Here is a 24,109-nt window from a genome sequence, read left to right as displayed (position 1 = left end):
CCATGCGCTAGGGCATACAGCGCTATGTCGGCGGGAGAGCTTCCCCGCCTCTCGCAGAGGTGGATTAACGATGCAACAGTGACGCAACTGCACCGATGCAGCCTTTTAAGTGCAGACTTAAGTGCAATGGGGTTCTCCCATTGGCACAGGTAATCCACCTCCCCGAGAGGCAGTACCTAGGTCAATGGAAAAATTCTTCTGTCCACCTAGCACTGTCTACACCAAGGGTTAGGCTGACAACACACCATCAACCAGTGGAACTCTTTGCCACAGGATGTTGTGAAGGGCAAGCCTCTAACAGGGTTCAAAAAAGAACTAGATAAATTCATGGAGGTTAAGTCCATTAATGGCTGTTAGCCAGGATGGGTAAGGAATGGTGTCCCTAGCCTCTGTTTGTCAGAGGATAGAGATGGATGGCAGGAGAGAGATCACTTGATCATTGCCTGTTAGGTTCATTCCCTCTGGGACACCGGGCATTGGCCACTGTCGGTAGACAGGATACGGGGCTAGATGGACCCTTGGTCTGCCCCAGCATGGCCGTTCTTATGTTCTTTGCTATGGTTCTTAGGGGTGTGGATTTTTCACACCCTGAGAGATGTGGCTATGCCAGTGTAAGTTCCCACTTATAAACCAGCCCTAAGAGTCAGACAGAGCCGTGTGCTTCACCTCCCCCTCTGGATGGGATGAATAGAGTCGTTAAGGAGCTGCCTGAAACGGACCCAGATCAACAATGGGTCCAGAGAGACAACGCAAGCGCCGGTGACTCGTGAATCGACACTCAGTAGGCTGGACGCTCCGGCCAGCACGGGCCTGCCTGGAGACCGAGCCGTGACCGGGAGAGAATCAAGAGCTGATTTCTGGAAGGGGCTGGGAGCTCTCGGACCAGGGAAGCGACTAAGTCAGGGAGAGACAGAGCCTGACCATGGAGCTCACTACAGCTTGGCTGGTGAACTGCGGCTTGACCAGAATGGACAATGCTTTACCCTTTATCCTCTGTGCTAACCTAAGGCTGCGTTCCAGCCGGCTGATCCACTGCAAAGACAGGCTGGGGTGCATTGGTCCCCAAAGAGCGTGCGCGTCCCTCCCAGGAGTCAGTGGGACTCGCTGAGCAGAGCTCATGGTGTGAAGCAGGAGGGCTGGAGCCCCATAGCTCAGTCTAGGAGGCGGTGACGGGCTCCGGCTCACTAGAGGGGGACCTCCAAGAGACAAAAGCCGGGGTGTAGCCCAGATCCTGTGGATTTGTGACAGTGACACAATGTGTCTTGCTCCTCTCATCCCCGGGGAGATGATAATACTGATCGTCTGCCCCCAGCTCTTTGCCTGGGCTATTTAGACTGGAAGCCCTTTGGGGTAAGGGCTGAGTCCCACTACCTCTGCACAGCTCCTAGCGCGATGGGGCCGTGATCTCAGTCGAGTCCTCTAGTCGCTACATGGAACAATAAGAAGGATCAAGTGGTTTCGAAGCCCCACGTAAAAAAGTTTTAGCCTCGCCTTGTGCTTCCCCCTCAACCAGGGAATTCATTTCGATGCTAAAATAAAGCTTGAGAATGACGCGATCTGTACAGCTGGATTTAAAAATGGCCCCTTCCCACTGAACCTCAGAGGAAAGGTTTGAGGGGCACCGACCCGGGGACGGGGAAAGCATGACACCCACGAAAGGGGAGAGGGCAGGGAATAACCAAGCATCCCTGAAATGCTGCGCTGTAGGAACAGGGCTCTGGAGCCTGGGCAGAGATCGCCGTCTTCTGAGCTTTCCTAGCAGATGAACTTAGAGAAAGGAGGAAAATGGATTGTCCCTTGGGGGGGAGCAGCCCAGCCAAATGCAGAACACCAGATCCGAGACACCAAACCCCAAGTGTCTGGAAATCCGCAGTTAAGGGTTAAACCTCCGGTCGCAAGCGTTGGCAGGGGGCAGCCATACCGAGCGATGCCCAGGCTCTGCTGGGTGCTAGTGGTTCAAACCAAAGGGCTGGTATTTCCTAGTGTTCCTTTCATGCAAAGTGATCCCCAAAACGGTATACAGGGATCCTTTCACCCACCACTGAAATGCAGCCACCTCTGGGGGGGGGAGGTAACGAGCTGTTTAAAACAGCACAAAGCAGTGATGCACAACAATCTAGTGCTTGATGCAGACGCCACGGGGACACGGCGCAGCTGCATGGGAGAGACGGCACACACAGGCTTGGCTGGGAGGGGACTCCGTGAAAATCTCACAAGCCCTGGCCTGGAGACTCGCTAACAACCACCCCCTACCATGCTGCCTTGTTCTCTGGGGCTGTCCTTGCATTTCCAGCAAGAGAGATGAGAGCTAGGGTCTGCTGCATGTTGCAATGGACCAAGCCTGCCGGCTGTGTATAACCTCTGCACGGTAGCCCAGCCCACTGGTATCGGGGCATTAAAGCACCGAGTTTACAAACAAAAGCTACCACTGCAAAAAATTAAAAACCCTGGAGCACCACTGGTAGCGGCACGTAAATTACCATGAAGACCCAGAGCAAGTAGGGGCTTCGAAGAGCGGGGCCCTCACTCTGCCACTGGCCTGGGGCAAGTCATTTCCCCGCTCTGTGCCTCAGTTTCCCCCTCTTGAATATGGGGCTATTAAGACTAACCTAGGGTAAGGGGTCGTGAGGCAAAATGCATCCACCTGCACACCTAGAGATGGGCCAAGCATTGCCAAGGGCACTCATTATTACGCTGGGCACATGCCCCCACGCACAGCCCTCACCTTCCTCGCTTTCAGCCACGAGCTTCTGCAGCTGCTGCACTCGGGTGCTGGCGCTGTCCTGCTCGGACTCCATCTCGGCCAGCTGGCGGGTCCGGCTCCCCAGCTGGGCCCGCAGGTCATCCTGGATTCGGAGGGGAGGGCGAGACAGGAGGGGGCGATCAGCAGTCGGGAGACCCACCAGGCCGCTCGCGCTTCGGGCGGAGCAGCGTGGGCAGAAGTTAACCCCGTCCTCCCCACAGCGGTACCCGCTCGCGCTGGGTCTCCCGCAGCTCCTGCAGGAAGTCCCGGAGGGCGGCCCGCACCACTTCAGGGTCGATATCCGCCACCAGCTGCTCGCTGCGGCTGGGCGAGAGGGCACGCTCCGGAGACAGAGGGCGCGAGCTGGGGCTGCGCTCGGGGCTGCCCGCCCGTGGGGTGGGGCTGCCGCGCCCGTCCGTGGTGCTGTACGCGTTGTCACCTGGGGGAGACGGGCACAGGGGAGAGATGGTGGGCCCCGGCTGGGCTCGCCGCAGAGCGGGAGTTAGCCCCGTGGGGAATCATCAGGCAGGGAACAATGGGGAATCCGGCGCCAAACCCATTAGGGTTTTCCTAGTCCCCGGCTCTGATCCCACAAGGAGAAGGGGGACACCTACTGGCAGGAAGAGGAGCTGCAGCCTGGCCAGAGAAGACCCTCTCCGGTACAGCAGGGCCGCAAAGGGCCCCCCACCCCACCCTGAAGGGCTCAAGGCAGCGAACAGGGAGGAGCTGAGGGAGAAGCCACCGGACAGGCGTGAAGAGCAGCGCAGCCAGGGTCTGGAGGGAATCCCAGCCAGCCATTCAGTTCTACCCCACCCTCCTCCAGGCCCTTCCACCTGGGCACCCCCAAGCACTTTGCAAGCACCAGGGATTGATCCTCCCAACCCCACTAGGGCACTATCCCCATTGCAAAGATGGGGAAACAGGCAAGGGCAGTGACTTGACTAAGGCCCCATGGCAGGGCAGTGGGAGGGCCAGGAACAGGACCCAGGAGTCCTGGCTCCAGCCCACCAGATGCCACTCCCACACAGTGGGGCACTGAAGACAGCAAAGCCCTCAAGGTGTGGGGAGGAGAGAAAGGCACCTCCCCAGGGCTGCGTCCGAGGGCTCACCTGACCCGTTACCTTTGGCAGGGGAGAAGAATCTTTTGGGGGAGCCGCTACGCCCCCTGATGGCTGGGCTGGGGGCCCGGCCGCCCCGGCTGATGCCCATGGTGCGCCTCAGGGCGGAATGCAGGCTCCCCAGCTTGAACTCCACGTCCCGCTTCAAAGCCTCCACTCGAGCCAGCTCGGCCTCCAGGCCGTGGGCGCGGCCCTCGGCGGCGCTCAGCCGGAGGCTCAGCTCGGCCGCCTCGGCCTGCGCGTTCTCCAACTTGATCTCCAGGTTGCGGGCGTTGTCCAGCAGCTTCTTCTCATTGCCGCGGGCCTCCTCCAGGCTGCCCAGGAGGTCCTTCTCCCGCACCCGGAACTCACCCTCCTGCTCCGACAGCTTCCGCTGCAGGTTGTGGAGCTGGGGAGGCAAGAGCGAGGGCTGAAAGGCATTCTGGGTAGGCAGAGTCAGCCCAGCGCGAGCGCACGGGACCGAGCGTGGCACAGCCGCCTCCGCGCGAAAGCCACGTCCTCCTGGCCATGTGGCTACTCCAGGAGGACATGGTCTCCACCCCTATGGGCCACTCTCCTCCATTTTATCATGCCAGGTGGGACAGGCTAAGACGACCAAGGAGGAAGCATGTGATCTCTCGGTCAGCTTGAGCTCAGCCAGAAGTTCTGGAGGCAGGAATTACTGGGGAGGTTCTCTGGCCTGGGTTACACCGGGCGTCAGATGATAGCGCCATAATGGTCCTTTCTTGCCTTAACCTCCATGAGCCTCCTTCAAGTTGCCCTGGAGGGACACATCTGCTCCACACGCCCGGGCCATGTGGGCAGGACACACCATGACCGGTCCCTGGCGGCGGCATTGTGATGAGCAAGAGCTGGGTGGCTAACAGGAATGACCAGGAGAGAACTCCTGGGTGGAGGCAGGAGGAGCCCCACGCTCACCTCCTTCCTAGCAGACTCCCTGCTGGCTTCGCTCTCCACGATCTTCTGCTTGAGGCCGAAGGATTCCCGCCGGCTCTCCTCCTCCCGCTGCTCGTCCAGTGCCACCCGGGCCTGCAGCTCGGCCACCTCCTTGTTCTTCTTGGTGTTCTCGCTGTCCAGCATCTTGATCTGGGGGCACCGGAAGGGGGGCGGGGGAAGCACATGACTGCGCCCCATGGAAAGGGGAGGCGCAGTGCAACAGAGAGGCACCGAGGCTGGTCCGGGCCAGCGAGGGGAACGACAGCTCACCCCAGGGCCAGAGAGGCAGGGTCCTACACACCCACAGCCCCTCCTGAACTACTGATGCTTGGCCCTGTTGCCTCAATTCTGCTACTCCAACCGTGCGGGTTGCATGGCCCCTGAGAGGCCCACGCCCGCCTGCCCTTCCAACCGCGAGTCGTCAGCGTGGGCTCGGGGACAGAGCCTCCCCTTCCCCGACCTCGTTAGCCCCTCGTTCGAAGCCCTGCTTTGCCCCCCCCCGCTGCACCTCGGAGCCGCTCAACCTCAGACAACCCTGGGGATCCGGTACCATGGGCCTGCCCCGTCCCAGCCCTCACCAGGAGCACAGAGGAGCATCCACCTCCCATCAGCTCCTCCTCCGAGGGGCCTGCAGGGCAGCTTTCCTCTGGGGTTTGATTGCCAGCCGCGGGAGGAGTTCGAGCCCCCAGCCGCGGGGGAGCAGCCCCAGTATGGGACAGGGGTCACAGCCAGCGGTAACTCGGGCACCGCATCAGGGAAAACAGGCTCATCCGAGGAGCAGGGCCCTGACCCCAGGCTGCTTCGCCCGCACAGAGGCCAGGCCCTGAGCACTTGGGGAAGGTGCAGGGCCAGTTTCCTATTACTGCGGAGCCCGCTCCTCCTAGCCACCCCCCCACCCCCCACACACCCCCCACACACACACCCCACACCCACACACCTGTCGCCTCAGCTCCTGCAGCTCCCTGCGGGCCTCCAGCCGCGATCGCTCCACCTCCTGCAGGCTGCTCCGCAGGTCGGCGGCTTCCTTGCCCACGGCCGCCCGCGCCTCCTCCAGGATGGCCAGCTTCTGCTCCTTCTCCTCGTTGGCCCGCTTCAAGCTGGGGATCAAGGCGGCGTCAGTGACGTAACCCACTCCCCCCTCTCCCCCCGCAATGGTGGCCGCCGGCTGCCCACACACACACCTGATGCGGTCGCTCTCCGCTCGCTTGACGGCAGCCCGCAGCTCCTGGTTGGATCTCTGCAGGGCCTCCTTTTCCTTGGCCTCGTCGCTCAGGCTGCGCCGCAGGTCCAGGATGTCCTTCCTCTGGATCTCCTGGCCCTCCTGGCTCTCCCGCACCTTCCGGTGGGCCTCGAGCACGTCCCGCCGGATGCCGTCCCGGGCATCCTCCACCATGCGCAGCTGGGTCTTCAGCTCCTCCACCTGCGAGGCCGAGGACGGGAGCGGGCACCCTCAGATCCCTGCGGCCCCCGTGCACGCGGGGACTGTGTACTCTGCACGATCTCCAACCCCCCACTCCCCGGGCACCCTCCCATGTAGAGGGGACGTGCAGCCCCACCTGCTATCTGCAGCGCTACACTGTCAAGCCCCACTGAATAAGACCCATTGTGGGTCAGATTCAAGAGGCCCAACCGCACTGCAAGCTGGGATTCGTAGTCTCTGGGCTGCACCTCCCCGCGCAGGGGACGCTGCCCCATTTTATGCAAGCTGCTGGCTCCACTTCTGCCCCCGGTGACGCTCTCCTGCCCCCGCTTCCATCCCCGACTGGAAGGGGGAGGGTGGCGGTGGGGCCCAGCCCTCTATCCCCCTCCCCACACCGGCACTCACCTCGCGGAGGGTGCATTCCCGCTGCCTGGCCAGCTCCTTGACCTGCTCCTGCAGCCCCCGGGCCTCCCGCTCGTGGGCCGCGACGGTTTCTTCCAACTGCACCTGCAAGCTCTTCAGCTCCGAGGTCAGGGCATTGACGGTGCTCTGCGGGCAAAGAACGGCCCAGCCCTTACTGGCCTGCACCAGCTCCCCCCTCGCTGGGGTCACATTTACCAGGGTCACTCGGCTGCCAAGGATCTGCTAATCAGCGGTAGCCCGCGACATGCATTACACAGCTGCCAGGGACAGGGAGGGGGCATTCGCCGCGAACAGGGATCAGCTTCTCTTCGGTGCTCCAGGAGGGGAGACGGGCATCTGGCTCCCTACCCCTCCTGCGTCACTGGGCTCGACCTGACCCTTCGTGGTGACTGAGCTTATTGCCCAGGCGAGGCGTAACCCTGCGCTGGGGCTAGTCTCCGCCCAGGGGTAGGCTGGGATGTGACCTGCACATCAGGAGCGAGGTGCATGGGCAGGGCTGTGGGAGGGGACACTGGGGAGACAGGAGAGGAGCAAAAGAGGGGGCTGCAGGCCAGGAGAAAGGTGCACTGGCATTGCTGCATGGGGGTGGTGTAGGCCGGGAGTCAGGGTGCACTGGCATTGCTGCATGGGGGGTGGCTGCAGGCCGGGAGTTAGGGTGCGCTGGCATTGCTGCATGGGGGTGGTGTAGGCCGGGAGTCAGGGTGCACTGGCATTGCTGCATGGGGGGTGGCTGCAGGCTGGAAGTCAGGGTGCACTGGCATTGCTGCATGGGGGTGGTGGCTGCAGGCCGGGAGTTAGGGTGCGCTGGCATTGCTACATGGGGGGTGGCTGCAGGCTGGGAGTCAGGGTGCACTGCCATTGCTGCATGCAGGATGGCTGCAGGCCGGGAGTTAGGGTGCACTGGCATTGCTGCATGGGAGATGGCTGCAGGCCGGGAGTTAGGGTGCACTGGCATTGCTGCATGGGAGATGGCTGCAGGCCGGGAGTTAGGGTGCACTGGCATTGCTGCATGGGGGTGGCTGCAGGCCGGGAGTTAGGGTGCACTGGCATTGCTGCATGGGAGATGGCTGCAGGCCGGGAGTTAGGGTGCACTGGCATTGCTGCATGGGAGATGGCTGCAGGCCGGGAGTTAGGTTCACTGGCATGGCTGCAATTCAGGTTTGAAGTGTCTCAGCAGAGGACCGGAAACAGGTTCTGCAGATACTGATTAAGCATCTACGGAGATGTGTAGGGCAACAAGAAGCAGTGTTGCCTAGCGGATAGAGCACTGTCCTGGGACTCAGAAGACCTGGGTTCTATTCTCAGCTCTACCACCGGCCTGCCCAGTGACCCTGGGAAAGTCACGTTTCCCCATGTGTAACATAGAGCTAATGCTGCTTTGCCAAGTGTTCTGAGTTTGACAGATGGAAAGCGCTGCCTCGGAGCGAGATGGTGGTGGTGTTTGCTTCCCGAGTTATGCTTCGGTTCTGCCGCAGCCGCAGAAATCACCACCCCCCTCCGCAAACACCGTGGTGAAAGTGCTAACCACCAGCAGCGACATCTCACACCCTCCCGCTGCCCGCACAGCACCCGCACCAACCCGGTCCTGCTCCTGCCGGCTCATGGCCTCTCGCTTCTGCCGCTCCATCTCCACGGTCACGCTGGCGAGGCTGTGCTGGGTGCTGGTCAGCTTCTCTGACAGGAGGGTCTTCTCCGACTCCTTGAGGGACAGGGCCTGTGTGGCCGGGAGAGACATTCAGAGGGCATGTGGTGCTGGTGTGACAGGGGCGAGATCCAGGGGGTAAACTCGGGGGGCAGGGAGATCCCTGGAACAGCATTAAAGCCAAATGGGGATAAAGGCAGTGGGGGGCTAGAGACCTGGGATGCTGGGGAGTGGGTGGGAGCCGCAGCGGGTCTGGTGTGGGGCTGGCCAGGCCCTGCTCTCGGCCCCGTTCCACCACACGCCGGCTGCTGCGGCTCCGAGTGCTGAGCGCCTGCCAGGATCTGGCCCCAGCTCTCAGCTGGAGTTAATGGGAGCCTCCCCCAGGCCGGGGCCGGCAGCAGTGCCAATCCCCCCGGCACCTCCCCTACCTGCTGCTTCTCGTTCTCCGCCTGCAGGAGGCTCTCGTCCCGCTCCTGCTGCAGCGCGGTGATCTCCTCGCTCAGCTCCTCCTTCTCCGCCTCGTAGCGGGCCAGCAGCTCCTCCCGCTCGTGGCCCAGCCGGTGCAGCAGCTCCTCCCGCCCCGACTCCAACTCCAGGCGCACCGCCTCCTGCACGGACCAAGCAGCAGACGCCAGGGCTCTAGGTGAAGGCTCCTGAGCCGCGGCTTGGGCGCGAGCCCATCCCTGTTACCGGAGGGGGCAGCAGAGCTGCACATGGGCTAAAGGTTCACGGGGAGGCGGGAGTCCAGGGAGGCGCACAGGAGCCCTAATACTGACGCAGCGGAGGGCGAGTTCCAGGGCTGGAGGCCTGTCCCTTCAGAGCTGTGGGTCCCAAGGAAACTAAGCAGCAAACCCAATTGCCCAGTTTAGTTGATGCCCAAACCCCTGCTAACTCCTCCCTAGACCGCGGAGGGAAGGCAGGCTCAGTGGCCCCTTCCCCACCTAGGGTGGCCAACTTTCTAATTCCAGAAAACTGAACACCTTTGCCCCGCCCACTGCCCCGCCCCTTCCCTGAGGCCCCGCCCCTGCTCTCTCCATTCCCCCTCCCTTTGTCACTTGCTCTCCCCCACCCTCTCTCACGTGCTCATTTTCACTGCAAGGCCCAAACAGGCGTATTTCTTGTTTTGACAGATGTATTACGCTAAATTCAGGTTTTATTTGTTACAGGACACTAGAGCTGGGACAGGGAGGGATGCAGGGATGGGGGCGCGGGGGGGTGGGACGGGGAGAGAGGCAGGGACAGGGGATGGGGCGCAGGGCGGTGGGACGGGGAGAGAGGCAGGGACAGGGGATGGGGGTACGGGGGGGGATGTGGAGGGATGCAGGGACAGGGGATGAGGTGCAGGGGTGGGACAGAGAGAGAGGCAGGGACAGGGGATGGGGCGTGGGGCAGTGGGAAGGGGAGAGAGGCAGGGACAGGGGATGGGGACATGGGGGGTTGTGGAGGGATGCAGGGATGGGGGCGCGGGGGGGTGGGACAGGGAGGGAGGCAGGGACGGGGGATGGGGCATGGGGATGGGACGGGAGGGAGGCAGGGATGGGGGCGCAGGGGTGGGGCGTGGAGAGATGCAGGGACGGGGATGGGCGCAGGGAGGTGGGACAGGGAGGGAGGCAGGGACAGGGGATGGGGTGCGGGGGGGACGTGGAGGAATGCAGGGATGGGGTGCAGGGGTGGGACGGGGAGGAGGCAGGGATGGGGGCACAGGGGGGTGGGACGTGGAGAAATGCAGGGACGGGATGGGGGCGCGGGTGGGGGTGGGACGTGGAGGGATTGGGGGATGGGGGTGCCTGAGGGCGGGGCAGCATGCAGACCCACCCGGCAGCCCCTAAGGCTAGGAGCCAGACATGCCGGCTGCTTCCGGCCCTGCTGCGGCGCCACAGACCGGAGCCGTCGGGATTGCCGTTCGGGCCCAAGCCCGGCCCCCTGGTCGCCCTAGGCCCACCCCGGGTCCTGCAGCCCTTTGCTGTGCCGAGCCCCCTCCTGTTTCACCGGGGGGAGGAGTCTAAGACAACTGGGGCGGGGCTCTGCTCTAGGGACAAAGAAGCAAATCCCTCCTGGGGGCTGGCTGGGAGCAGGACTGGGCGTTCTCCACACGGGGGTTATTCTCCTGCTCCGGTGCAACCCCCCGGCGCAGCTGCGCTGCACTGGGGTAAACCGGGCTGACGTCCGCGTGAGTCGCACGGGGCCTGTTTCGCACCCGCAGCGCCAGTCAGCTCCCCAAGCGCAGAACCTGCGGCCAGCGAGCACGCCCCAGCCAGGAAAGCCAATGGGGCAGACACTGGGGCAGCCCCTCCGATATGGACCTGAGCTAAGCTGGGATCTGGCCCCAGTTTGTACGAGCGTCTGTGGCTCCAGAATCCGTGTGCCAGGAACGACACGGCCACCAGCTAGACACGGGAACAGCCACACCAGAGTCTGTGGAAGCTCAACACCCCCCCAGACAGCTCTGCCGAAGCCCCTAAATCTGACTCCCAGCCCCCTGCTATTCTAGCCCGAGGCTCCTCCCCAGTTCTGCCGGTGCCCCTCAGTCCTGACCCGCAGCCCCCACTGCCAGTCCACCCTTGGGCACCCCCTCAGCTCCGCTGATGCCCTTCAAGCATAGGTGCCCCCCTGGCCCTGCCCCGATGCCACCCTTTCCCCACCCCTGCCCTGCCCTCATTCCAACCCCTTCCCCAAAGTCTCCGCCCCCTCCCTGCCCCTATTGGACCCCTTCCCCAAATCCCCGCCCCGGCCCCACCTCTTCCCCAAGCGTGCTGCGTTCCCCTCCTCCCTCCCAGTGCTTGCCGCGCAAATCAGCTGTTTCGCGACGCAAGCGCTGGGAGCCAGGGGGAAAAAGCGGGAACGTGGCGTGCCCAGGGGAGGAGGCGGAGGTGGAGGTGAGCTGGGGGGGGCAGAGAGCTGCCGGTGGGTGCTAAGCACCCCCAATTTTTCCCCGTGAGTGCTCCAACCCCGGAGCACCCACGGAGTCGGCACCTATGTCTTCAAGCATGAGCTGCAGCGCCCCACCACTCCTCCGCTCGCCGAGCCACCTCCTGCTACTCCAGTCCCTGCCCGCCCCTCGCCGTAACTGCCCAATCGTCCTGAGTTACGTGACTCATGCAGTAAAAGATCCAGAGACCCACCCAAGTCACTTCTCTAGCGGCGCCAGCTCAATGCCACTCGCTGGGACAGCTCCTGAGTGCATCAGAAACAAACTAACCAGCCTGCAGCAGTGCAGGCGTTATCCACCCCAGTTCACAGCTGGGGAACAGGCCCAGCTCCGTGATGTGCCCGAGGGGGCCAGCGGCAGAACCAGGATCCCTGGATTCCAGCCCCGTGCTCAGGAAAACTCACTGCCTCTCCCCCTGAAACCCACAGGAAAGATCCGTGCACGCCCGCTGCAGGGTCAATGCCCAAAGGCCCTGGGCCGGCCCCGTAGAAGGCCAGGAGATGTTGCTCTGGACTCCCTGGGATCCCTTCCCCTAACGGACTGAGCCAGCGCAGCTGAGCCGCTGGGGTACATCACATGGCGCTGGTCTGAGTCAGACGCGGGGCCTGCCCTGTGCCGCACCTTCTCCCTCTGGAGCCGATCGACGTCCTCCTCGTGAGCCGCCTGCTTGTTTCTCAGCGTGACCTGGGTCTCCTGTTCCGTCTGAGCCAACTTCTGAGCCAGCAGCTCCTTATCCCTCTCCAGCCGGGTCACGTCCATCTCCCTCTGCTTGCGGACGCTGGCCAGCTCCACTGGGGATAGAGCAATGAGGAGCCGATCAACATCTACAGCGTGAAGGGAGATCTGCTAACTACAGCCCTTCCCCAGGTCTGGGAGGCTTGGCAGCATGGAAGGGAAGGGGACCCCGACCATCTCGCAGCCCCTACCTAGGGGCTTCCAGCCACACAGCTCACAGCACGTTACAAAGGGGAGGGTGTCATTCTCCCCAGCTGCCCAGCGGAATCAGGATTAGAACTCGGGACAACCCAATCCTGTCTCCTACCCCCTGGACCAGCCTCCTTCTCCCTCTCAGTCCAGCCACCAGAGCCCCGTGGGCCGCTGTGACGAAGTGGGGATGTTCTGGCTGTGTGATGTGAATGCTGAGTGGGGAGTATTGACCATGGAAGGTTGCAGGGGAGTTGGGCTGGGACGTGCCTTGGGGAAGGGAGGATACCTGAGCATGTAACCTGAGACCCCAGGAGGGGGGTTGAAGGCCAGGTGACGGCTCCGGGACACTGGACAAAGGCTGGGGGAGGAGCCGGGGGGAGGCTGAGTGAGAGGCTGGAGGGAGTTTCAGTTTGGAGCTGGCTGGGAAATGGAGAGGGGAGCCCCGACGGGGCTTGGGCTTCCCAACGGGGCTGTGGCCTCCCTGGGGCCCCCAGATGGACCTAACTAAAGGGGGTCCTGTTGTCTGTACTGGCAAGACCTGTCTTGGACTGTGTTCCTGTCGTCCAAATAAACCTCCTGCTTTACTGGCTGGCTGAGAGTCACGTCTGACTGCAAAGTGGGGGGGCAGGACCCGGTGGCTTCCCCAGGACCCCGCTGGGGCGGGCTCGCTGTGGGAAGCGCACGGGGGGGCAGAGGATGCTGAATGCTCCAAGGAGAGACCCAGGAGGTGAAGCCGTGTGAGCTTCTTGCCCTGCAGACAGTCTGCTCCAAGGGAGAGGAGGCTCCCCAAAGTCCTGCCTGGCTTGGTGGGGAGCAGTTCCAGAGCAGCGCCCGGGGACTCCGTGACAGCCTCAGAATGCCAGCAGCAGCTCGGCCAATGGGGGACGGAAGGAAATGGGGGTGAGGCAGCCAGGCCCAGGTTACCCTGCAGCATCTCCTTGGCCAGGAGCAGGTTCTGGCTGTCGGCCTCCAGCTGCTCCTTCCGGGCGTCCAGCTGAGCGAGCTGCTGCTGGATGTCAAAGAGGGTGGTCTCCAAGGCATCCTTCTCCGACCTGGGAACGAGCGAGCAGAGTGAGTCCTCCCAGTCCCCAGCCCTGGCCCGGTCTCATGCAGAGAGAGAGAGAGAGAAAGCCACCGAGGAAGTGATGAGGAAGCCTCCCACTCACGGAGCAGGCCCCCAGTGCGCTAGGCACTGGACAAAGCCGGGACAAAACGGCCTCACAGAGCTGATGAGCTAAGCACGTTGCTTTGGTGACTGGACAGGCCACGCCGTGGGTCCTGGCACATGGCGGCACCCTGGCCTCTGAGCTGGAGGGCCACCAGCCCTTAAAATCCCCATTGGGTCCCTCCAAGGAGGTGTGGAAAGCCTCCTGCCGCGGGCACAGTGGTGCATTTCAGAGCGCCAGGAAGTCGCTCCCTCTGCAAACCTCTGCCCTGAGGTCAGGAAGATCCCGGCAGCGAGGCCTCAGGGACCCCGGAGAGGCCTGCACCGCTAGGCACTCCCTGCAGATGCGCAGGTGTGGGGTCGTCCGCAGGGCAGCGGCGAAGGTGCCCACTCGATGTCACACCTCCTGGCAGAGCAGGGGGCAGCTGCAGTACGGCCCAGGGGTGAGGGGCCAGCTCTGTCCCAGCCAGGGCGGTTGCCCCGGCCCAGATCTGACCCCAGGGCTGGGAAGCGCACGGAGCACAGAGAGGGCAATGAGGAGTCAGGACAGGAAAGGCCGGAGCTGGGGGAGACACTGACCTGCCGGGGGATTGCGACATGAGAGATTCCACCTGCTCCTACAGACCCAGGGCTGCCATTCGGCACTAAGCTCCGTGCTCCCCCACTCCCTGACCTGACACAACTGTTTGCAAACACTGCTCCCTGGTAACCATCCCACACACACACACAGGCAGCTGCCTCAGGGCGAGCTCGCTGTGCACCTGGCCCCGTAGCGCACCACGCCTGCATCCAGCGGCTCCAGGAGTCTCTCTCAAACCTCCCAGCTGGAGCAGCAAGGATGCACATGCAGCCTCCCTGCGTCCTCCTTGCTCCAGGCCCACCTATCCAAGGGGGATTGCCATGGTTTCTGGACTGGTGCCCAGCAGTCGGACCTCATCTCCACATGCAGCTAAGCCCCACCGGGCTGCACCCATTGGCGACACCCGCCCTGGGCTGCCCGGCACCTACCGAGTGCAGGCCACGCAGCAGAGACCTGGGCAAGCCAGCAGCTCGGGGCAGAACCCACTCGATGCTCTGAGGAGCAGCACCCACAGTGACGGGGAAGTCAGGGGCAGCCCGGACCGTGGGGACAGCCTGGCCATGGCAAGGGGACGAGCCCCCATGAGAAGGGGAGGGGAAACACGGGCTGACCCCACCATGGAGGGGAGATGCCAGGGAACCATTCTCCCCCCTCCCCCAAGCCCCGAGTCGCTCCAGTACCCCGTAGGTGGTCCCAAAGGCAGGGTGCCCATTGAGGGATCCCCATTCGCAGCACCCGTGGGGAGGGAGAGGCCAGGGGCTCCATGCGTCCAGCCGCAGGAGGGACCCCGTTGTTCCTGGCCTGCCCGAACCTTACCGGAGCCCAGCGATCTCCTCCGCCAGCCCCCTGTTCTCCCGCTCCGACGCTGCCAGCTGCACCACCACGCTGGCCTTCTCCTTCATCAGCCCCTCCTTCTCCCTGGCCGCTCGCAGCAGGGCCTCGCCGTGCCGCTCCTGCTCCCGCCGCGCCTGCCCCAGCTCCTCGCTGGCCGCGTTCCTCTGTCGGGACAGCTGGCGGGGCGGGGAGAACAGGCAGAGCTGAGCCTGGAGGGGAGGCCATGCCCTGGGCACCCAGCCCTCTAGCAGAGGGAGCCAGGCTCCAGCCCCTCTTGGAGGGACCCATCTCAGCTGTTGTGTCCACCTGCTTCCCCGGCTCTTAGAGCCTCCCAGCCTGCTCCTCACCCAGGCCGCCACCAGCCCCAGCCTCCTCCCGCAGCACCCCCAACTTGACCCCCAAACCCCAGCACCCCCACAAAGCTGCCAGCATCTAGCAATCAGAGCCCCACATGCACCCCCACGCGCATGCCCTCCATGCGGCTCCTGCGCCCCACCCCCCTACCTGCCCCAGCTGCTCCTGCAGCTGCACCCTCTCCTTCTGCAGGCCCAGCAGCTCCCGCTCCAGCCTCTCCCGGCTCCGCTCCACATCCTGCAGGGAGTGCTGCAGGCCCTGCCTCTCCGCGTCCAGCTCCAGCTTCTCCTGCTCCAGCCGGACCAGCTCGTCACGGATCGAGGTCTTCTCCTGCTCCAGCTCCTGCTTCTGCCCCAGCAGGGCCACCTTCTCCTCCTCCAGCTGCCAGGGGCAAGAGAGGCCGTCACCGGCCTTGGACACAGGGGCCGCTCCTTGTTCACCCCCTGCCCATCTCCTCCTCCAGGGGCCTCACCCATAACGCCTCGAGCCCTCCCCATGGGAAGGAGCCACGGGCCAGGCCGACCCTCCCTCTGGCTAGGACAGGGTGCTTGTCCCCAACTGAGGCTCCCCTGGAAAAGCAGAGATTCAAGTCTCCCCCCAGGCTGCCCGCCAAGGTCAATGTCCCCAACCCGGGGCCACCAGGAGGCGCTGGGGCGCTGAGCCCCACCGCCAAGCCCAAGGCGGCACCGACCTGGCTGATGATCCGGTTGAGTTCGATTTTGTCCTGGGCCAGCCCTTCGTTCAGGGAGCTCATCTTGGACAGCGAGTCGCGCAGCGAGGCCTCCTCCGCCTTCAGCTTGCTAGTGGTGAGCTCCAGCTCGGCCCGGCCGGCCTCCGCCTGCGAACATGGGGCGGGGGGCAGAGAGATGGAGCAGGCGGGTCACTGGGCAGAGGAGTTCCCGCGGAGCGCCACAGGGCGCGGGGAGCTGCCAGGGAGGGGAGGACGCGGACAGAAGCCTGGATAAACCAGGGGTGTGAATCCCACTAGCCAAGCTGCCGACTAGGATCCCTCCACCAGCCCTGGGGCAGCCCCCTACGGTCTCAATGCTGCATGCATAACATAAAGCAAACGGGCTGCAAGAAACGCAGCGCCCTCCAATGGCTACAGCAGGGACAGCGTCCTGGGCGCTATTCCCGGCTCTGCCACTGACTCGCTCGGTGGCCTCAGGCAAGTTCCCTTTGCCCCTCTGCCTCTCAAAGGACCTCCAAGCACGGTCTAAACATGAATCAAAGCTACGACGCCTGCAAGGCCGGGACGGATCCTTCTCCCGCTTTGACGGAGGAAGCAGAGAAGGTCAGTGGCCTGCCCATGAGCCCGCAGCAGATCCGTGGTTAGCTAATTCCCATAGGCTCTAGGAGCCCAGAACCCCACTGTGCTCGCCGCTTGGCAAACCCAGCACAAGATGCTCCCTCCCCCCGATTGCTGACAATCTAAGTGCAAGACGAGCAAACAGGTGGATACAGACAGACAGGGGAGCCATTTAGGTCTGTCTGGGGATGTCCTGCTTTGAACAGGGGTTGGATATAGATACCCTGAGGTCCCTTCCCCTGATGATAGTCTATGATTCTAGAAAAAAAAGTTTGGGAGAGGGATAGCTCAGTGGTTTGAGCATTGGCCTGCTAAAAACAGTGTTTGTGAGTTCAATTTGAGGGGGCCATTTAGGGGGGGGGGCAAAAAAATGGGTACTGTCCCTGCTAGTGAAGTCAGGGGGCTGGACTCAATGACCTTTCAAGGTCCCTTCCAGTTCTAGGAGATTGGTATATCTCCAATTATTACTTACTATCATGAAACAATGGGCCATCAGCACGACAGGCAACAGAACGCAGGAATCCTGTCGCCTGGCCTTGTGCTCTAACCACTAGGCAGTGCTCCCGCTCTAGAACGGGTGCAGCACCTGCCCATCAGATCAGGTAGTTGTGAAGCACGGTTTTGTCTGCAGGCCTCAGATGAGAGGCGCTAGAGAGGGGAGCCTCCTTAGTCAAGATCTCCTGGGGGAGCTGCCTTGAAATCAGATCTGTAGATTGGAAGTGGCAAGACAAGCGACGCTACCACAGCATTATCCATCCGACGCATCCATAGCTGAGCCCCACTGTAATACCCGCCCCCTCCCCCCCCAATCCCTTACTGCCTCTCGAGGTGCAAAGCCCTACCTTGGAAAGAGCCTCCGCCATCTCCACCTTCTCATTCTCAGACACCTCCTTCTCCAGGGTGGCTTTGTTCAGAGCCTCCTTAACCAGCATCAGCTCCTTTTTCAGGCCGGATTTCTTCACTTCCAGCTGCTCCAGCTGTTTGTGGCTGCAGGGCAGAGAGAGGCACTCACACAACCCTAACACCCTTCGTCACTGGCTAGCCTCACAGGGAGCACAACAAAGGGACTTCGAATAGCTTGGGGAGCTAATCAGTCCAATGGGTGCAACTCTCCAGCCTGTCTTATGCACGAGGTCAGACTAGATGATCCACCCTTGGAATCTAGGCAGGGCTTAATTTGGGCTGGGGCTTGCCAAAGCTGAGCCCCGGCGCCTCCGGGCCTGGCCGTTCAGAGACCCGGCGCCTCCGGGCCTGGCCGTTCAGAGCCCCGGCGCCTCCGGGCCGGGCCGTTCAGAGCCCCGGCGCCTCCGGGCCTGGCCGGTCAGAGACCCGGCGCCTCCGGGCCCGGCAGGTCAGAGCCCCGGCGCCACCGGGCCGGGCAGTTCAGAGACCCGGCACCTCCGGGCCTGGCCGTTCAGAGACCCGGCACCTCTGGGCCTGGCCATTCAGAGACCCGGCGCCTCCGGGCCTGGCCATTCAGAGACCCGGCACCTCTTTTTGCCTGAAAACATTCAGGTCAGAAGTGAGGTTTCTGGACATTTTGAAGGAAATCAACCGTCATTTCTGAATATTTATGTTTCTGAAAAAAAAATGACCATTTTTCTAGGTATAGCCAGAACACACACACAAACACACTATATATACGAGATTATTTGCAGCGTTGTAGTTGTGTTAACCCCAGGATATGAAAAAGACAAGGTGGGTGAGGTAATATCTTTTATTGGACCAACTTCTGTTGGTGAGAGAGAGAAGCTTTCGAGCTCCACAGAGCTCCTCTTCTCTACTGACGCTAAACAATCTGTCCCACCTTGTATTTAGCTGGGACGCACCAAGTACCTTTCCCAGATCTGAAGAAAAGCTCCGTGTGGCTCGAAAGCTTGTCTCTTTCGCCACCAGAAGTTGGTCCAGTACGAGATATGACCTCACCCGCCTTGTCTCTCTGGCGCGATCAGTGAGTGGTTTGTGGTGCCTTATACAAGAACATCTGCCTTTACCAGCCCTGCTCATCACTCAGTGCCCTCCCTTTGCACCAACTCGGCGCCCGGAGATTAAGTTTAAACCAGCCAGGCAGAGTGTTCGGCCCAGGTGTCCGCAGTAAGAGAAGGGAAAACACCACGAATAGGTGTTTTTAGAGCGGCTGAGCTCAAATGACCCATGGAGAAACCCCATCTCCCCTGGAAGCCAGGCAGCCTGGGTCTGCAGGACCTCAGCTGGCAGGGAGAGTTGGGCCCCGGGATCAGGGCTGGGACGCTGGGCCTGGGCACTAGCAGGGCTTGCCTTGGGGGGCTAAGGCGAGGAAGGCCTGGCATGTCGGAGCACCGGGCCAGGGTGCTGGTCACTGGAGGGGGGTGGCTACCGAGGAGCCTCCGTCTCTAGCTTGGTCTTTCCTCCACGCCTGCCCCGCCCCCCCCAAGCTGGCCACTCTCCCCACACCAACCCGCGTTCAATCTCCTTCTGCGCCCGCTCCTTGTCCTTCGCGATGTCCTCCTTCTCGTCCTCCAGGTGCTCGCGCTGCCGCTGCAGGTCGCTGTTGGCCAGCTGCAGCCTCTCGCTCTCCTGCCGCAGGGCCTCCACGTGCTGCTGCAGGGCCTGCAGGCTTCGCTCCAGGTTGCTCTTCTCGCTGACAGAGGGGCACGGACAGACAGATTTCTGGGGGCTGAACAGCCCTTTAAGGAACAAAAATCAACCCTCCCCACATGCCAGGGCACTTGATCTGGGCTGCAGAAAGTCACCCTCAGAGCAGGAGCCACTCCCAGGATGCCAGCAGGGCAGAAATGCCCATGTGATGCCCATCCCGTCATCCGGGGTACGCTGGAGCACAGGGTACGGGATGGGGGGAGCGCCCATGGAAGTACCTGCCCAGCAGGTCAGCGGAGGAGCGGAAGCGGCTGGCATCCCGCACGGCGTCGTCCTTGGCCCGCAAGGAGCAGTCGATGTCGTCCTTCAGCTGCAGGATCTTCTGCTCCAGGGAGCGGCGCTCGTGATCTCTCTCCGCCAGCTGCTTCTTCAGGGAGCCCACCAGCTCCTGGATGGCTTCGTACTTGCCACGGATGTCCTAGCAGAAACCCCGAGTCAGCTCCTCTCCCTCTGCGGCACTGCCCCCCCCGGTGCACCACGCCACCCGCACCCCCTGCCACCGGGGCTCCCTGCATGGCTGACCACATTCCATGCCCTGTGAACAACCATCTCCCATGGGAATCCCACCCGATCCAACCCCCCCTTCCCAGAATCCTATTCCCTGCAAGGCACGAAAATCCCCCCGGGGTTCCCAGCCCAGCATCTACCCCGTCAGGCTCCTTTATCAGCAGAGCAACCCTGTTCCCTTCCCACTCCCCTGGTGGGCACCAACAGCCCCACGGAAATGCAGCCCCAATAGCTAGAACCCCACAGATGGCCCCATCCCACGCAGCCTCGCAGAGCTGGGGAGCAGGAGGACATCTGGGTGCCCAGCCACGAAGGAATCCCATGGCCACGTGCTCCGGGAGGTCCCGTCCCCTCACCTGCACCTGCAGCTGCCTCTTCTGCAGGGCGGAGTGCACCACGGCCAGCGTGGAGTCGGAGAAAGCTGGCGAGAGGCTGCGCCGGGGCGAGGAGCTGCGCCGGGGCGAGGAGCGCCGGAGCGGGGACGGGGTGCGAAGGCTGGAGGAGAGGCCCCGCAGGCTGAATCCCGTGGCGTCGCTGTCCGAAACGTCCGTCGTTCGCTCCGTGCCTGTGAGGTGGATGGCGCTGTCGGCGTCGGACAGGACGGCCTGCGGAGGGGAGACAATGGCGAGGCACTGGGTACAGGCACAAAAGCCGGTCTCTAGACTCCCATCACCACACACACCGCGAGCCGGGGCGCTAGGCCGCCAGCCTCCAGGGAGCGACACAGCCATCGCTCAAAGCCCGCGGGAGCAGGGCAACATTTTTCCAACAAATTGGGGTTTGTTTATCAATAGCTTTTGGGGCCCAGAGCTCCCCACCAGCTTCAGGGTGAATTCAACCACTAGCTTCAGCTGAGAAAGAAAACGGAAGAAGAGTCCGAACGTTTCCTTCCGACCGTTTGGTTTTGACTTTTTTGGTTTCAACGTCAACGTTTTGACAGTTTAAAAAGGGGAGCCCCCGCCCCGAAACTGAATTGAAAGAAAAATCATTTGGCATCAACTCAAAACGTTTTGGGTGCATTCCAAATTTTTTTTTTTTTTTTTTTTAGTTTTCCAGTGGACAAAACAAAATGCAAAGACCCTTTTCTTTTGGTTTGAATTGAACCAGATTTTTTCCTCTGGATTTTTCAGTTCAGCCCCTGATGACGCTGAGAAAACAGCTTGTTCTTGAGAGGGGCCACTCCTCCGTCCAGGCGATCCGTTCCCTGCCCTGCCCATCAGCTGGGCGATAGGCCCACGCCTCTCCCTGAGCTTTCCCCCCCAGCTCAGACTGGCAGTGAGTTGAGGCGGGGGTTCACCTTCCTCTGCAGCATGTGGGTGCAGGTCACTTGCCGGGATTACCTGAGTACATCTCACTTGATCAATTTCCTGCCATTGCAGGAGCCTCGGGCACTGGTGGGTCCCTCCTATTCTCTGCCGGTGGCACAGAACAGTCTAGTTTCCTGTGGGCTGTAAAACTTTGGTCCCGTTTCGGCTGCTGGATTTACTGTACGGGTGCTGGCAGCTGAGCTATACAGGAGATCAGGTTAGGGCAGGGGTGGGCAAACTTTTTGGTGTGAGGACATCGGGTTTCCGACATTGTATGGCGGGCCGGTTAGGGGACGCTGTGCCTCCCCAAACCGCCAGGCGTGGCCCGGCCCCTGCCCCCTATCCAACCCCCCTGTTTCTCACCCCTTGACGGCCCCCCCCCGGACTCCTGCCCCATCCACACACACCCCCGCTCCCTGTCCCCTGACTGCCCCCCACCGCCCCATCTAACCCCTCCTCTGATTCCTGACTGCCCCCCCGGGACCCCTGCCCAATCCAACCACCCCTTCTCCCTGACCACTCTGGAACACCTGCTCCTGACTGCCCCCTGCCACCCCATCCAACCCCCCCTCTCCTTCCTGACTGCCCCCCTGGGACCCCTGTCCCCATTCAACCCCCCTGTTCTCTGCCCTCTGACCACCCCGACCCCTATCCACACCCCTACTCCCTGACCACCACCCCAAACTCCCCTGCCCTCTATCCAACCCCCCCCCAGCTCCCTGCCCCCTTACCGCGCCACCTGGAGCACCGGTGGCTGGCGGCGCTACCAGGGCCGGCTCCAGGCACCAGTCCAGCAAGCTGCTGCTTGGGGCGGCCAACGGTGAGGGGCGGCACGTCTGGGTCTTTGGCGGCGGGTCCCTCACTCCCTCTCGAAGCGAAGGACCCGCCGCAGAATTGCCGCTGAAGACTGAAGCAGTGGCGGTAGAGCTGCAGATCGCGATCGCGGCTTTTTTTTTTTCACTGCTAGGGGCGGCAAAAACCCTGGAGCTGGCCCTGGGCACTACAGCCGTAACGCCCAGAGCACCAGGACAGGCAGCCGTGCCGCCCGGCTGGAGCCAGCCCTGCTCTGCGCGGCACAGAACACCGGGTCAGGCCGCGCCGCCCAGCTGGAGCCAGCCCCGCTCCGCGCGGCACAGAGCCCCAAGTCAGGCCGCTCCGCCCGGCTGGAGCCAGCCCCGCTCCACACGGCACAGAGCCCCGGGTCAGGCCGCTCCGCCCGGCTGGAGCCAGCCCCGCCACCGCGCGGCACAGAGCCCCGGGTCAGGCCGCTCCGCCCGGCTGGAGCCAGCCCCGCCACCGCGCGGCACAGAGCCCCGGGTCAGGCCGCTCCGCCCGGCTGGAGCCAGCCCCGCTCCGCACGGCACAGAACCCCGGGTCAGGCCACTCCGCCCGGCTGGAGCCAGCCCTGCTCCGTGCGGCACAGAACCCCAGGTCAGGCCGCTCCGCCCGGCTGGAGCCAGCCCCGCTCCGCGCGGCACAGAACCCCGGGTCAGGCCGCTCCGCCCGGCTGGAGCCAGCCCGCTCGCGCGCACAGAGCCCGGGTCAGGCCGCTCCGCCCGGCTGGAGCCAGCCCGCTCCCGCGCAGCACAGAGCTCGGGTCAGGCCGCCCGCCCGTCCGGCTGGAGCCAGCCCGCCACCGCGCGCACAGAGCCCGGTCAGGCCGCCGCGCGCCCGGCTGGAGCCAGCCCCGCCACCGCGCGGCACAGAGCACCGGGTCAGGCCAGCGCGCGGCACAGAGCACCGGGTCAGGCCAGCGCGCCGCCCGGCTGGAGCCAGCCCCGCTCCGCGCGGCACAGAACACCGGTCAGGCCGCTCCGCCCGGCTGGAGCCAGCCCCGCTCTGTGCGGCACAGAGCCCCAGGTCAGGCCGCCCCGCCGCCCGGCTGGAGCCAGCCCCGCTCCGCGCGGCACAGAGCACCGGGTCAGGCCGCAGCTCTGCAGCCACACCGGCGGCGCAGTGAGCTGAGGCTGCGGGGGAGGGGAAACAGTGAGGGAGGGGCCGGGGTCGAGCCTCCTGGGCCAGGAGCTCAAGGGCTGGGCAGGAGGGTCCCCAGGGCCAGATGTGGCCCGCGGGCCGTAGTTTGCCACCTCTGGGCTAGGTGATCGGGTGATTCCTTCTGACTGTAAATTCTCCGTAACTGCTGACACGTTAGAGAACCCTGCTCTCTGGGGTACCCCGCCTTGCTCACAGCACCTGCACACCCTGTACCTGAGCAAGGTCTCGCAGGGTCTGCTGGAGCATCTCCGACTCCGTCCGCAAGGCCTCGATCTCCTCGGCCTCCAGCGCTGCCTGCTCCTGCGCCCGCGCAGCCTCCTGAAAGCAGAGACGCGGCATCAGCCAGGCGGCGCTCGTGCCCCCCACGTCCGCTCAACGGCTAGTTTCTGGCTCCAGCTCCCAGCCGGGAAGCGGCAGGCTGACTGCTGGTGGGCCATTCCCCGGCGCACAGGCACCAGAGCGGGCGGCTCTGCCGAGGATGAATGGCTGTTTCAGGTGCTCCCGCCTCCTCCGGGAACCAGCCAGGTCACGCTGAGTCTCTCACCAGATTTTCCAGCTTCTGGGTCAGCGTCTCCATCGTCTTCTCCTTCTCCGAGTTCTGGGCTTTCAAGCGTTCCATGGTGGCCGTCGTCTCAGCGATTCTGGAGCAAGGGAGGGGGGCTGGTCAGGGCGAGCAGAGGAACGGCCAGGGGCGCGTATTATACGGCACAGGGCCAGCTCAAGCATTCGGAGATCCCTCGTGCCCCAGCCGCGCTAGAGAGAGGTTTACAGCTCCACATTTGGTCCAGGGACTGAGATGCTTCATGCCAACAGTGCCCTGGGAAAACCCCCACCCCATTATCTCAGCCCTGGCTGGAGCACATGGCAGTTTCCTCTCCGCTGTCTCACTAACACCCTCCACATACACCACGTCCCCTCCCCCACGGCGCTGAGCTTGCCCAGCTGATGTCTAGTAAGAGGCGTTGGGAGGCCAGGCCACACCCCATGTCCTGGGCCTGGCACCTGGGGACCCAAAGGAATGGCTCTGCGGGGAGCCTCTGATCGGCTGGAACCGGGAACCATGTTACTCTCCAGCAGCGATGCTCAGGCTCCGGAGCCACAAGCGTTCCATTAACGTGTCTCCTGCGGCTCTTTGCCGCACGCGATATTAAAACACCACGGGATGTGATTATTGACCTAAGTTATTAACCAATCAGGAGGCTTTTCTGATGTTATTAACCAATCGTAGTTGATAAAATAACAACACTGGAGCAGAATAACCAAGAATATATAAACAGTAAATG

The 24,109-nt window shown here is 63.0% G+C and overlaps 1 protein-coding gene across 4 annotated transcripts in view; it reads right to left on the bottom strand.

The window, feature by feature from the left end:
- CROCC (ciliary rootlet coiled-coil, rootletin) overlaps positions 1 to 24,109 on the bottom strand; it is a 67,680-nt gene that overhangs the window by 20,974 nt on the left and 22,597 nt on the right. For all 4 annotated transcript variants that reach the window (XM_039508839.1, XM_039508841.1, XM_039508840.1 and 1 more), the window contains exons 10-29: positions 23,371 to 23,467; positions 23,040 to 23,144; positions 19,881 to 20,129; positions 19,236 to 19,435; positions 18,818 to 19,000; positions 17,223 to 17,367; positions 15,763 to 15,909; positions 15,222 to 15,452; positions 14,700 to 14,893; positions 13,063 to 13,190; positions 11,833 to 12,002; positions 8,711 to 8,890; positions 8,220 to 8,354; positions 6,623 to 6,766; positions 5,979 to 6,217; positions 5,735 to 5,894; positions 4,780 to 4,947; positions 3,865 to 4,249; positions 2,971 to 3,182; positions 2,726 to 2,846 (exon numbers count right to left, since the gene is read on the bottom strand). In XM_039508839.1, the coding sequence (XP_039364773.1) occupies positions 2,726 to 2,846; positions 2,971 to 3,182; positions 3,865 to 4,249; positions 4,780 to 4,947; positions 5,735 to 5,894; positions 5,979 to 6,217; positions 6,623 to 6,766; positions 8,220 to 8,354; positions 8,711 to 8,890; positions 11,833 to 12,002; positions 13,063 to 13,190; positions 14,700 to 14,893; positions 15,222 to 15,452; positions 15,763 to 15,909; positions 17,223 to 17,367; positions 18,818 to 19,000; positions 19,236 to 19,435; positions 19,881 to 20,129; positions 23,040 to 23,144; positions 23,371 to 23,467 (3,593 nt within the window). The remainder of the gene's footprint in view (positions 1 to 2,725; positions 2,847 to 2,970; positions 3,183 to 3,864; positions 4,250 to 4,779; positions 4,948 to 5,734; positions 5,895 to 5,978; positions 6,218 to 6,622; positions 6,767 to 8,219; positions 8,355 to 8,710; positions 8,891 to 11,832; positions 12,003 to 13,062; positions 13,191 to 14,699; positions 14,894 to 15,221; positions 15,453 to 15,762; positions 15,910 to 17,222; positions 17,368 to 18,817; positions 19,001 to 19,235; positions 19,436 to 19,880; positions 20,130 to 23,039; positions 23,145 to 23,370; positions 23,468 to 24,109) is intronic.

Source organism: Mauremys reevesii, linkage group 21, assembly GCF_016161935.1.
Source record: "Mauremys reevesii isolate NIE-2019 linkage group 21, ASM1616193v1, whole genome shotgun sequence".
Taxonomy (NCBI): domain Eukaryota; kingdom Metazoa; phylum Chordata; order Testudines; family Geoemydidae; genus Mauremys; species Mauremys reevesii.
This window is presented reverse-complemented; position numbering and strand designations above follow the sequence as displayed.